Source organism: Triticum aestivum, chromosome 2A (assembly GCF_018294505.1).
Source record: "Triticum aestivum cultivar Chinese Spring chromosome 2A, IWGSC CS RefSeq v2.1, whole genome shotgun sequence".
NCBI classification, from domain to species: domain Eukaryota; kingdom Viridiplantae; phylum Streptophyta; class Magnoliopsida; order Poales; family Poaceae; genus Triticum; species Triticum aestivum.
The window spans coordinates 703,415,134-703,426,647 of NC_057797.1; the positions used below are offsets into that span (position 1 = coordinate 703,415,134).

The 11,514-nt window shown below is 48.9% G+C and overlaps 1 protein-coding gene across 1 annotated transcript; it reads right to left on the minus strand.

The window, feature by feature from the left end:
* Positions 1-4,345: 4,345 nt before the first annotated feature.
* LOC123190373 (uncharacterized) lies at positions 4,346-5,876 on the minus strand. Its single transcript, XM_044603001.1, has 2 exons — positions 5,730-5,876; positions 4,346-4,776 (listed from the first exon to the last, which is right to left on the minus strand). Exon 2 carries the CDS (start codon positions 4,760-4,762, stop codon positions 4,505-4,507), a length of 258 nt encoding a protein of 85 aa, XP_044458936.1. The 5' UTR covers positions 4,763-4,776; positions 5,730-5,876; the 3' UTR covers positions 4,346-4,504.
* Between the last annotated feature and the right edge of the window lie 5,638 nt (positions 5,877-11,514).

Below are 11,514 nucleotides of genomic sequence, written 5' to 3' on the forward strand. Positions count from 1 at the left end.
TGGTGTTGCTGCCCTCCCTCCACCCCTCTATTTATAGGGTGAAGGGGGAAGGGGCCCGGCCCCTCTAGATGAGATCTAGAGGGGGGGCGGCCAAGGGGAGGGGGCTTGCCCCCAAAGCCAATGGGGGCGCCCCCTTTAGGGTTCCCCCAACCTTAGGCGCATGGGCCCTAGGGGGATGGCGCCCAGCCCACTTAGGGGCTGGTTCCCTTCCACATACAGCCCATAGGGCTTTCCGGGGCAGGTGGACCCTCCCGATGGACCCCCGGAACCCTTTCGATGGTCCCGGTACAATACCGACAAACCCCCAAACACTTCCGGTGACCATATGATGACTTCCCATATATAAATCTTCACCTCCGGACCATTCCGAAACTCCTCGTGACGTCCGGGATCTCATCCGGGACTCCGAACAACATTCGGTAACTACATACTATTTCCCATAACAACTCTAGCATCACCGAACCTTAAGTGTGTAGACCCTACGGGTTCGGGAATCATGCAGACATGACCGAGACATCTCTCCGGCCAATAACCAACAGCGGGATCTGGATACCCATGTTGTCTCCCACATGTTCCACGATGATCTCATCGGATGAACCACGATGTCGAGGATTCAATCAACCCCGTATACAATTCCCTTTGTCTACCGGTATGATACTTGCCCGAGATTCGATCGTCAGTATCCCTATACCGTGTTCAATCTCGTTACCGGCAAGTCTCTTTACTCGTTCTGTTTTACATCATCCCGTGATCAACTCCTTGATCATATTGAGCTCATTTTGATGATGTCTTACGGAGTGGGCCCAGAGATACCTCTCCGTCACACGAGTGACAAATCCCAGTCTCGATTCGTGCCAACTCAACAGACACTTTCAGAGATACCCGTAGTGTGCCTTTATAGCCACCCAGTTACGTTGTGACGTTTGTCACACCCAAAGCATTCCTACGGTATCCGGAAGTTGCACAATCTCATGGTCTAAGGAAATGATACTTGACATTAGAAAAAATTTAGCAGACGAACTACATGATCTTGTGCTATGCTTAGGATTGGGTCTTGTCCATCACATCATTCTCCTAATGATGTGATCCCGTTATCAACGACATCCAATGTCCATGGTGAGGAAACCGTAATCATCTATTGATCAACGAGCTAGTCAACTAGAGGCTCACTAGGGACATGTTGTGATCTATGTATTCACCCATGTATTACAATTTCCGGATAACACAATTATAACATGAACAATAGACAATTATCATGAACAAGAAAATATAATAATAACCATTTTATTATTGCCTCTAGGGCATATTTCCAACATTGCCTAGTCCGTCACCTCAAGCCGGGAGGATGGCTCCATGGCGTGCCTATATTGGGCCCCATATCTCTCCCCTGGCCCTCTACTATGGCAGGTCTTCGTCATCTCAAAATCGTTTCCTGGTATTTTGTAGATTTCTTGGAGTTTGGAAAGGATTACAAAATCACTGACATAAAAACATGCAAATCTACACTATGACATAATAGTGTACATCTTTCCAAATTTTGTAGAGTAATGCATGAAATGATAATAAATGTATATAAACTTCAAAAGTTATGAATACATCTTAGATGGAAAATGTTGCCCGATAGATATATTCCTAAACAACACCACACACACCCTCCTAGTATAACTTATCGTGGTGGGATCGGACTAGAAAGCACCCCTATGCCTCAAAGGAACCTTGGTGTCCTGGTATGTTGATAACTGAACATGATCCGCGCAAGGGGAGCAATGGGGTGGGGGTGAGGGATCGTCTTCTTCCCCCAAGCGAGCAGATGGAACATTGGAGTAGCTGCCTCTCCATCGTCGGAGCCGGTCTGTTCAAATCACACGATGAGAAAACAAAACGGCAGTGAATTGTTGGTGAATGTCTTACTGCACAAGCAGGATTTGCTCATAGTTACAAATGCCATTTGGCATTTCTGTTTTTAGATGATTGGATCGGATTTGGCTTTTACTCCCTCCGTTCCGAATTACTTGTCGCAGATATGGATGTATCTAGATGTATTTTAGTTCTAGATACACCCATTTCTCCGACGAGTAATTTGAAACGGAGGGAGTAGAAAATTAGCGCGATTGTAGACATCTATTGACAATCCTCGCGTTGTTTTTGCTTCACGTGAAGACCCCATGTTTTCTCCTCATCTGCGTCAGCGAAGTGAAAAAAAGCATAATATCATCATAATTACGACAGCAGATACCGTTTGCCATCACTTTTCTTAAAGAATTAAAGGAATGCACCGAACACAACTCTAATCTTTTGCAGAAAACATTGATCGAGCGCTGAATGCGTTTTCATGTGGCAATTTTTCCGCCAACTCAGCCTAACAATGTTTTTTGCAAAAAATAGAATTACGTTTGGTGCATTGTTTTTTTTTTCAAAGTGGTGGCAAACGGTATCTGCTTCGCAAGTGTGATGTTTTATTATGCTTTTTACTCGCCGTTGACGAGCTTTGTATGGAGATCCATGTCTGAACAACTAATTAATGAATCCGATGGACTGTAGGACGACCAATACATGTTAATTATCTGCTGAGTATTGTGATTATTAGAAAAACTAAGATAACGTAGGATATTATTATATCTTGTCTTGCACTCCAACATAATCATGTATTTTTATATATATGCTCACAAGACTCAAGCAATAAATGAACAATTCCGCAACAATCTCTTTCTCTCCCCTAACATAGTATCGGTTTTCGGGTTCTAAACCCAATCCGCCGCCGCTTCCACACCAGCGCGCCGCCCCTGGGGCAGTCGGTCTCCATGACCGCCACCGGGGGCTACGCCACTCGTACCTATGATTCGTCCGCCGGTCGTGTTGGCCGGCTGTCCTAAAGAGTCTTTTTCCCGAGCCCTTGCTCCCGGTTTTTTCGCTCTCTCACCGGTCGTTTTGATCGGCGTTTTTTCTTTTTGATTTTTTGATCTATGCTTGATTGGTTTGCGTTGCCCGCCGCCGTCGATCCCCGTGCGCCTCTACTCTGACACAGGCACGGCCGGCGGCCTCGCGCGACAGGCGTCCCCTAACAGTCGTTGTCTGTGCGTCTGCCCTCCCGTCGCCCTGACCTGGTGGCCTCGCGCGATAGGAGGCCCCTCACGGCTGTCGTCCGCGCGTCGGCTTGCTCGTCGACCGTCACCACCTTGTCCCTGAATTCAGCGCGCCCCTCCACCGATCGAGCAATGGGCTGCCGCTGCGTCGCCCCCGCCCCGTGGTTCTTCCCGTGCCTGCATCGATCCACGTCGCCGCTGCGTCGCCCTTTCGGGCCGTAGCGCCACGGCACGTGGTCCCCGCCGCCTTGAGGTTGTTCCCGTGGTTGCACCATATCGCGCGCTGCCGCTGCGTCGCCCCTTCGGACCGTAGTGCCGCGGCCCGTGGTCAACCGCTGCACCGAAGCCGTCCCTGAGGCTGCACCGATCCTCGCATTGCCACTGCGTCACCCCGTCGGGCCGTAGCGAGCGTGTCACGCGATCCCTGCAACCGGCCTGAGGTCTTCCCCGCCGTCGCCCCGTCCTGCCCGCCGTCGCTCCGTTGCCCCTTCGGACCGTAGCGCTGCGGCCCTGGTCCACCGTCGTCCACGCGCGTCGACTTCCACGTGATATGCGTTGCGCTGCCTCCCTTTGCGCGGGAACGTCATCCGTGCCGGTCTTCGTCACGCTGTCGGGTTCATTATCGCCTACTTCGAGCACCGCTGTCGCGCTCCTTCTTTATCCGCTTCCACCGCCTCCTTAGGCCGCCGCTGCCGCTTCTCTTCTTCCGCGGCTCCACGGCGACCCCTGACTCGACACCGACCACGACGTTCTTCGCACGGCTACCTCGACTACAGCTACACCACCTACGCTCTCGGCTATCTCGACAAACGGCACAAAGGGCTACCGCCTTGCTTGAGCAACCTCATCGGATTCCACTCCAGCTACGACTCCGCGATGCATCGACCGTTACGATTGTGGTGTCCGTCGGCTTCCCTTCGGATTCTTCTTCAGTCTCCCCATTTACGTCGCTACCGTTGTGACCGTGAAGGGATGTTGAGTATCGTGATTATTAGAAAAGCTAAAATAGCGTAAGATATTATTCTATCTTGCTTTGTACTCCAAGATAATCATATACTCCTACATGCCCACGAGGCTCAAGCAATACAATGAACAATTCCGCAACAATCTCTCTCTCCCTTCTAACATTATCAAACGAACGAAATCGCAAGGAGCCATACATCCACCGGTGAGCGACGATGGCACCACACTCAGGCCACGGCGAATACACGACATCCACACCAAGATCGAAGCAACACCAGACTCGCATCGCATGCAGGTAATAACTATGTAATCAGTATTCCAGACTGCATATCATTTCATCACCGAAAACCCAGGAACATGGCGATTATTAGGGGCGCCACACAAGAGCCTGCAACATATGGACAGCTGCAGCTGCAGGGCTAATCAGTACTATTACAGGACTAAGATCAAGCTTAAGCCTAAGCGGCATTGCTGTGCGGGCACGGCGTGGGCTGGCGCGCCTCCGGCGACTGGTTGGAGATGGACATGAGCATCGACCTGGACTTGTCGGCCGCCCCGCTGTCGTCCTGCCCGTGTTCCGTGCGGCCGTTCGGCGACTTGACGCTCAGGGCCTCTCCCGCCGCCGGGATGGACTGGGAGATCCCGATGAGCGACTGGCGGGCCGCGGCTTCCTCCTGGGCGCCGGTGGACTTCGTCGGCGTCGTAGGCGAGGCCATCCAATTACCGAGAGCTGCAAACACAAGTAAATTCCGGAGGTTGGTGAGACAAGTAGGTGGTGGAAATTTGGATCCCGGATCACATGGGCACCGGCCAAGAGTGGCCTAAATTAGGTGGGTGACGCGTAGAGAGCAAGTGCTCGCACGAGTTTTGCATGAGCATTGTTTGGGGGATGGTACGGGCAGCGTTGCGGAGCCATCATAATGCAGAAAGGGAAATTTCGTGCTTAGCTAGGACAGGGTACTCTGATTGGGTAGGTGACTCTTAAGAAAGAAAGCGATGCATAGCATAATTGCTGACACTTTATCGTCATAGTTTAGGGCCCCATGCTGCACACTATTCATTTCTCATGTCGCACAGTGCTCCGTACTGTTCGTAGGGTTTTCATCCAGAACTGATAAGAATCGCAAGATGCTAATCTCATGAACCTTACACGGTTAACTCAAAAGCAAATTCACCGGACAGCAAAAACTAACGGAAGAGGTGCCCCGATTGACTCCTACAAGTAATAAACGTTTCATCACGAAAGGACAGCAGTAGGGCCATTCTCAGTAACAGCTGCGTGGGACGGATAGACCATCAAGACCACGGAATTTTTTTATTTCCTTAATCCTCATCTCCAGACGCTAACCGAAATTCTACAATATCTGATAAAATAGCGGTAACTTATGCACAGCTTGGACGGCCCAGATTCAACCAAGAACTACGCATCTTTTCCTAACTTTCCAGACCCAAAACCAGCACGCCTCTAAACCCCATGAACCACTAGATCTTCTCCCTCCCATGGCGGGTAAGAAGCAGGAACCACACATATATGATGGTTTCACCACACCAGGATCCACAGATCCGCGGGCCGGGAACAAGCAACGAGCACAGACCCGCACGAGACCCGGAGACACGAGCGGGCGGCCCAAACGAAAATCGGGCGAAGAAAGGAGGGAGAAGCATGTGATTCGGGGCGCTTACCGGAGCGGAGGCCGGGGACGAGGAGGGGCGGAGCAGGGGCAGGGAACAGGGGAGCTTTTCGGCCGAAGGAAACAGACGATAGGGAGGGAGGGAGGGAAGGAGACCGACCAACCGGATGAGCTGACGGGGCGCGGCCGCCTCCCTTTATAGCCGTGGGCGTCCCCCCCCCCCCCCCCCCCCCCCCCCACGCGGGCCCGGTGGACCGGCGCCGCATCGGCCGCCCGCTCCTCCGTGGACGGCTGCGGATCGCCCTCGGTCCATGGACCTCGCGTTGGTTCGCGGAGGGGGGCGTGCGGAGTCGGACGTGAGCTGGAGTCAAATAGCAGCAGGCAGGAAACGCACGCGGTGTCGTCGCCCGTCGCCGGGCAAGTTGCGGCTGTGGGGCCCGCTGGTCAGCGAGGGAAGGTGCTGGAATTCTTGGTGCCGCCCAGCGCGTATCTTTGCTGGAGTCGCGACAGATGTGGTGGGGCCCCGGGATCTGATCTCCGACGTGTACCCAGCTCATGCCTGCCCCTCCTACGCGTACAAAAACACTGCGCCTTGCGGGTTTTTTTTTTTGAACACAACGAAGGCTGTTGTTGTTGATACGGAAACTGAAACCGCCCAAAAGCGCCGCTGGTCTTTGAACCACCGTGGTTAGGGCATGTGCATCAAACGTACGCACGCCTCGTCAGGAATTCCGTTATCATGCTATGTCATCATTCATCTCTTTGAATGCACGTCAAGAATGCTGATTTGCGTTTCTAGTCTAGAAGAAAAGATTTATGCCGATTCAAATGCCAGGACATTGACACCCGAATTTGATGTTGCGGCCAATAAGGAGATGGATTCCGCCGGTAAAATTAACCAGACCTACGGGTAAGTATGCAAGTGGTTTCAATAGTTGGTGAGTGGTGAAAGATTGTACCATCATACCCGACAAAAATTGCACCACTAGAGTAGGAGTATTTCATTTTAGTTTTAGAAAGGCTTGAAACCACGAAATTGGCTTTTTTTTCTACTTCACATATATAAATTTTCGGTTTTGGTAACACCAAGAAAAATAACTGAAGGGACACTCGAGAACCAGCTAAAGCTAGCAGGATGCCAGCTAGAGTGCGTTGTCGGTCTTACAAGAAATTGTACATGCCCGTCCAAAATATTTGAGAGTCCGATGTTGATTGGTGGTCTGCATCTAGTCCCATACTTCTTTCACTTCATTGGATTAAGTGTGCTTATTTTGGCGGCTGAGAGTCCAACTCATACAAGAAACTTATTCCTCTTCTTTACGAAAATGTCGCTCTCATCTTTGCGATGTGATAATGCTCTCTTAGGATTTTATACATTTGCTACTAATTTTACATTGAACTTGGTCTTGATTTCATGCTGGAAATGATACACATTTTAAAGGTAAAAAAGTTACTAGGGCTTCAACCAAAAAATTTATGAAAAGGCTAAAAATCTGACATTAGATTTTTAGAGGTCCACAGCAAACACCTTGGTAGCCGTCCGATGACGAGCACAGATTCGAAAGCATGGCTGGTCACCACGTCACCTCCGTGGGACCGTTCGGGCCGTATACAAACAACACGAACATGTTTCTTTTAGCACACCACCCCCATGCACTCACCCCATTCCTCATCCAACCATGAGTGAGAGAGGGAGCTAGAATCCATGGCGGGGGTGTGACGGCACGACGGTTGCAAGGGGCGATTCCAGACATTGATGCAGTCAAGAACACTGGACCAGAGTGGCTATTTGATGCATCCACTGTGATACACATGACACATGGTAGTGTTGATGATTCTTTGGTGATCTTAGCACATAAGGAGGATCACACTGGAGAAAAACCCCCGCCCATGGAAGCATCACACAAAATTTTACATGCCTATATTTTCCCGCTCCTTTGCATTCAACAACACCCCCCGGCGGACTTAACACAGGGAAAGATGGTCATTTGCGTTGCACCCGATTTTGCATGCAGCTGGTACAACCGTCCCTGGGTACACCAGAAGTCACATTGTTGTACTACCTGATGAGCATTGGGAGCCTCCGCCTGCTGGCTGGCTCAAACTTAACATGGATGGTGCCTTCTCTAAATACCGGTGTCGGTGTCAAAACCGGCAGATCTTGGGTAGATGGTCCCGAACTGTGTGTCTAAGAATCGATGGTAACAGGAGACATGGGACATGATGTTTACCCAGGTTCGAGCCTTCTTGATGGAAGTAATACCCTACTTCATGCTTGATTGATTTTGATGAGTATAGGGGTTACAAGAGTTGATCTACCTCGAGATCGTATGTTGTGGTCTAAACCCTACAGGTATGATGAGTAATGTCATAATAATCTACCGACTAGCCTGGCCTCGGCTTATATAATGTACCAGAGGCCTAGGATAACAAGAGTCCTAGTCGAATACGCTAGTGGAGAGGAGTCCTCGTCTTGATCACCAAGTCTTGTGGAATCTTCCTCGTGTATGCATCGGCTGTCCGAACTGGCCCATGCGCATATGGCCATGGGGGTCCTCGGCCCAATCCAACTGATTGGGAGACGACGTGGTGAGTACCCCCCTAGTACAGGACACCGTCAGTAGCCCCCTGAACCGGTCTTCAAGTTGGGGGCGCTCATCGATTCTTTCGAACTGTTCTTCATCTTTGGTCGTCGGTCTTGAAAACTGGTTCAACAAATCTTCCCATCTTTGATCTTGAGGATCGCCGAAGTAAATCCGAAGAGTTTATACGTTGGGTATCCGAGGAGCCCCTTTAAGTTCTTGGCCTTTATCAATGCCTTGTTATTTTTATGCCACATCTCGGGTTTGAAGTTGTTCCCGGGCGGCAGCGTCCTCTTGCGTCCGAGCTCCAACACCGGACTGCATTCGAGGTATTTTTTGCAGCCGAGCACCAACGCCGGACCGCTTCCGAGCTCCAACGCCGGAATGTATCCGAGCTCCAATGTCAGACTATGTCCAAGGTCCAACGACGGACTGTATCCGAGCTCCAACGCCGGACTATATCTGAGGTGTCATAAATCACCTTGATTTAAAAAAGTTGAGGGAGTTTAGCCGAGCTTAATGCCGGAAATGCCCTCTATGGAGCCAGCCACTAGCGCCCGAGCTTTATGATGGACTGCTTCCGAGGTGGTGCATCACCCCGACCATGGGCCGCTTTTTGTCAATATTTTTGATTGGTGCAATTTATTCTCTGCCGAGATATATAGCCAGTAGCACGCAAGGTGTGTACCGGTCTAAAAACCCGAGATGCACATGAAGGATGACATAAGACCGCTGATCCCAGTAGCCCCTGAGACTCGGGTTGATTCACAAAATCGGCCTGAGGATCAACTCCTAGCTCGGCAGAATACTTCGGGACACAAAAAACGGTGTGCAAATTCCTCGAGACTCGGGTTGGGTGCGGCCGACCAACCTGAGGAACATAATCTCCTCGAAAGCTATATTGCACTTTAAATTTTCTGCATTGGATTGTCAATGCAGTAGCCCCCGAGACACTGGTCGGGTGGCAACACTAGATCAGGGGATCGATACGGCCCTTTCAATATTAGTGAATGATAAGCCCGAAGCCCAGTAGCCCTCGAGCCTTAATGTGGGCACGGGTGGCCGAATTAAGGATCGATATCCAGAGTAAAACCAGAAATTATGTGTAATGATTCTACGTATCCAAATACTTTACATCATTAATGCTCGAATCTGCATTGTACAAAACTTTGTTGACCGACCATCGGCTTCAACCTCCTCGGCCAGAAGACGGGGAGTGTTTGTCCTACTTTATAAAGTCGTTATAAGGGCAAAGATTTATGGAAAACAAGGCAATCCGGCCATACTATTTTATAAACAAAGGTACGCGGAAAGATATGTTATATTACTTAATGTAAGAAACATTTTCCAAGGAAAATAGTCCCGCTATCGGTTCCTTTCTTTGGGTCGTCATGCTTATCGTGATCATGAAACCTCACCTCAAATCAACGTGGGAGGAAAATATTGAGGATTTAGTTCGGGGAAAGTTCTCGAACTCTGTGGTATTAATGAAAAAAAATTACTTCCGTCGTTGCCGACCAATGTGATCCTTTAAGATCGCTAGCTTTCGGCTTCACCCAGTCTGAGGTACTAACTCAGATGACCCGGTAGTAACAATCACAGAGGTGCTCCCTTTGCCGCCTAGTCGAACAATCGGGAACGTATGGGTAAGCACAGGTGCGAGACAACCCAGCTTGGTAAAAATCTTAAGTCAAATTGATGCATATTTATGGTTTTATAATGATGATTACGGAAGACAGCCCTTGTATATTAAATACAAATGACGATGAAATGTTTATTTTGACTCCGTTGCGACCGTTTATCAGTTAAAAGTGGCCCATCGTCGGCTTCTACCCCTTTGTAGATACTACGCAGGGTGTCTCCGCAATAACAAGACAACCCTTAGCCGACATCTCTATGCCCGAAGGCGGTTGTGTTAGCGGAAACGAGGCAATCGAATATGCGGGCTTTATAATTTTCACTTAGTTATAGGAGTTTTAAACTGGGGAAGCTAGCTATGAGCCCCCGGTTAGTGTTCGGCGACATCCGAGGTCAAGCCGTAAACACTTGGCCAATATTATGAACGACCTGTCATTTAACATAGTCATCGGATCGCTGACCAGTTTACGCTTATTGTGATAGTCAGTTTTCGACTTTCTCCACTGAGGTACTTAACCATGCGACCTGGAAGCACAATCGCAGTGGTTCTCCCTTTGCACACCTAGCCGAACAAAGCGGAACGTAGGTGGCAAGCACAGGAGCCGGGCAACCCAACTATTGACCGAAGACACAATTCGAAACCGATGCATATTTAGCAATATCCGAGAATGTTTTTGCTGAATCTCTAAAGGTGTCCGGCGTTGCACTGCGAGACTTGTGCCGAAAACACACAAATAGTTTAAAAGTGCTATAAGCTTGGAAAACCAAAAAAATGTCAGTAAAAACTTGACGTCCGAACAAGATCAAGTGTTTGGTGCCAATCCGAAAATTGGAAAAAAAATTATGCTTCTGTCTTGCTTTAACATGACACACCCGATCTCAACACTTCAAGCGGGCCAGCTTGCGGCTTTGAGCTCCTTATCCCAAAGGCGGAGTACTTCTTCGAGGCCCATTTTGCGAACTGAACTCGAGCGGCTTTTTAGAGAGAAGACGGGCTATCCGGATATTGACCATACACTCGAATCGAAAAAGGAGCGGTAGAAAAAGACTTTGCAATGACCAAGGAGAAAACACATTTACTATAAAACAGCTCATATAAATTTTAAGAGCCCCCAAGTGACTTGGGTAAAAGAATTTTATGTATAATGATTGTATGTACCGATGTACTTATTGAAGGAAATATGCCCTAGAGGTAATAATAAAGTTATTATTTATTTTCTTATAATCATGATAAATGTTTATTATTCATGCTAGAATTGTATTAACCGGAAACATAATACATGTGTGAATATATAGACAAACAAAGTGTCACTAGTATGCCTCTACTTGACTAGCTCGTTAATCAAAGATGGTTATGTTTCCTAACCATGAACAATGAGTTGTTATTTGATTAACGGGATCACATCATTAAGAGAATGATCTGATTGACATGACCCATTCCATTAGCTTAGCACCCGATCATTTAGTATGTTGCTATTGCTTTCTTCATGACTTATACATGTTCCTATAACTATGAGATTATGCAACCCCCGTTTACCGGAGGAACACTTTGGGTACTACCAAACGTCACAACGTAACTGGGTGATTATAAAGGAGTACTACAGGTGTCTCCAAAGG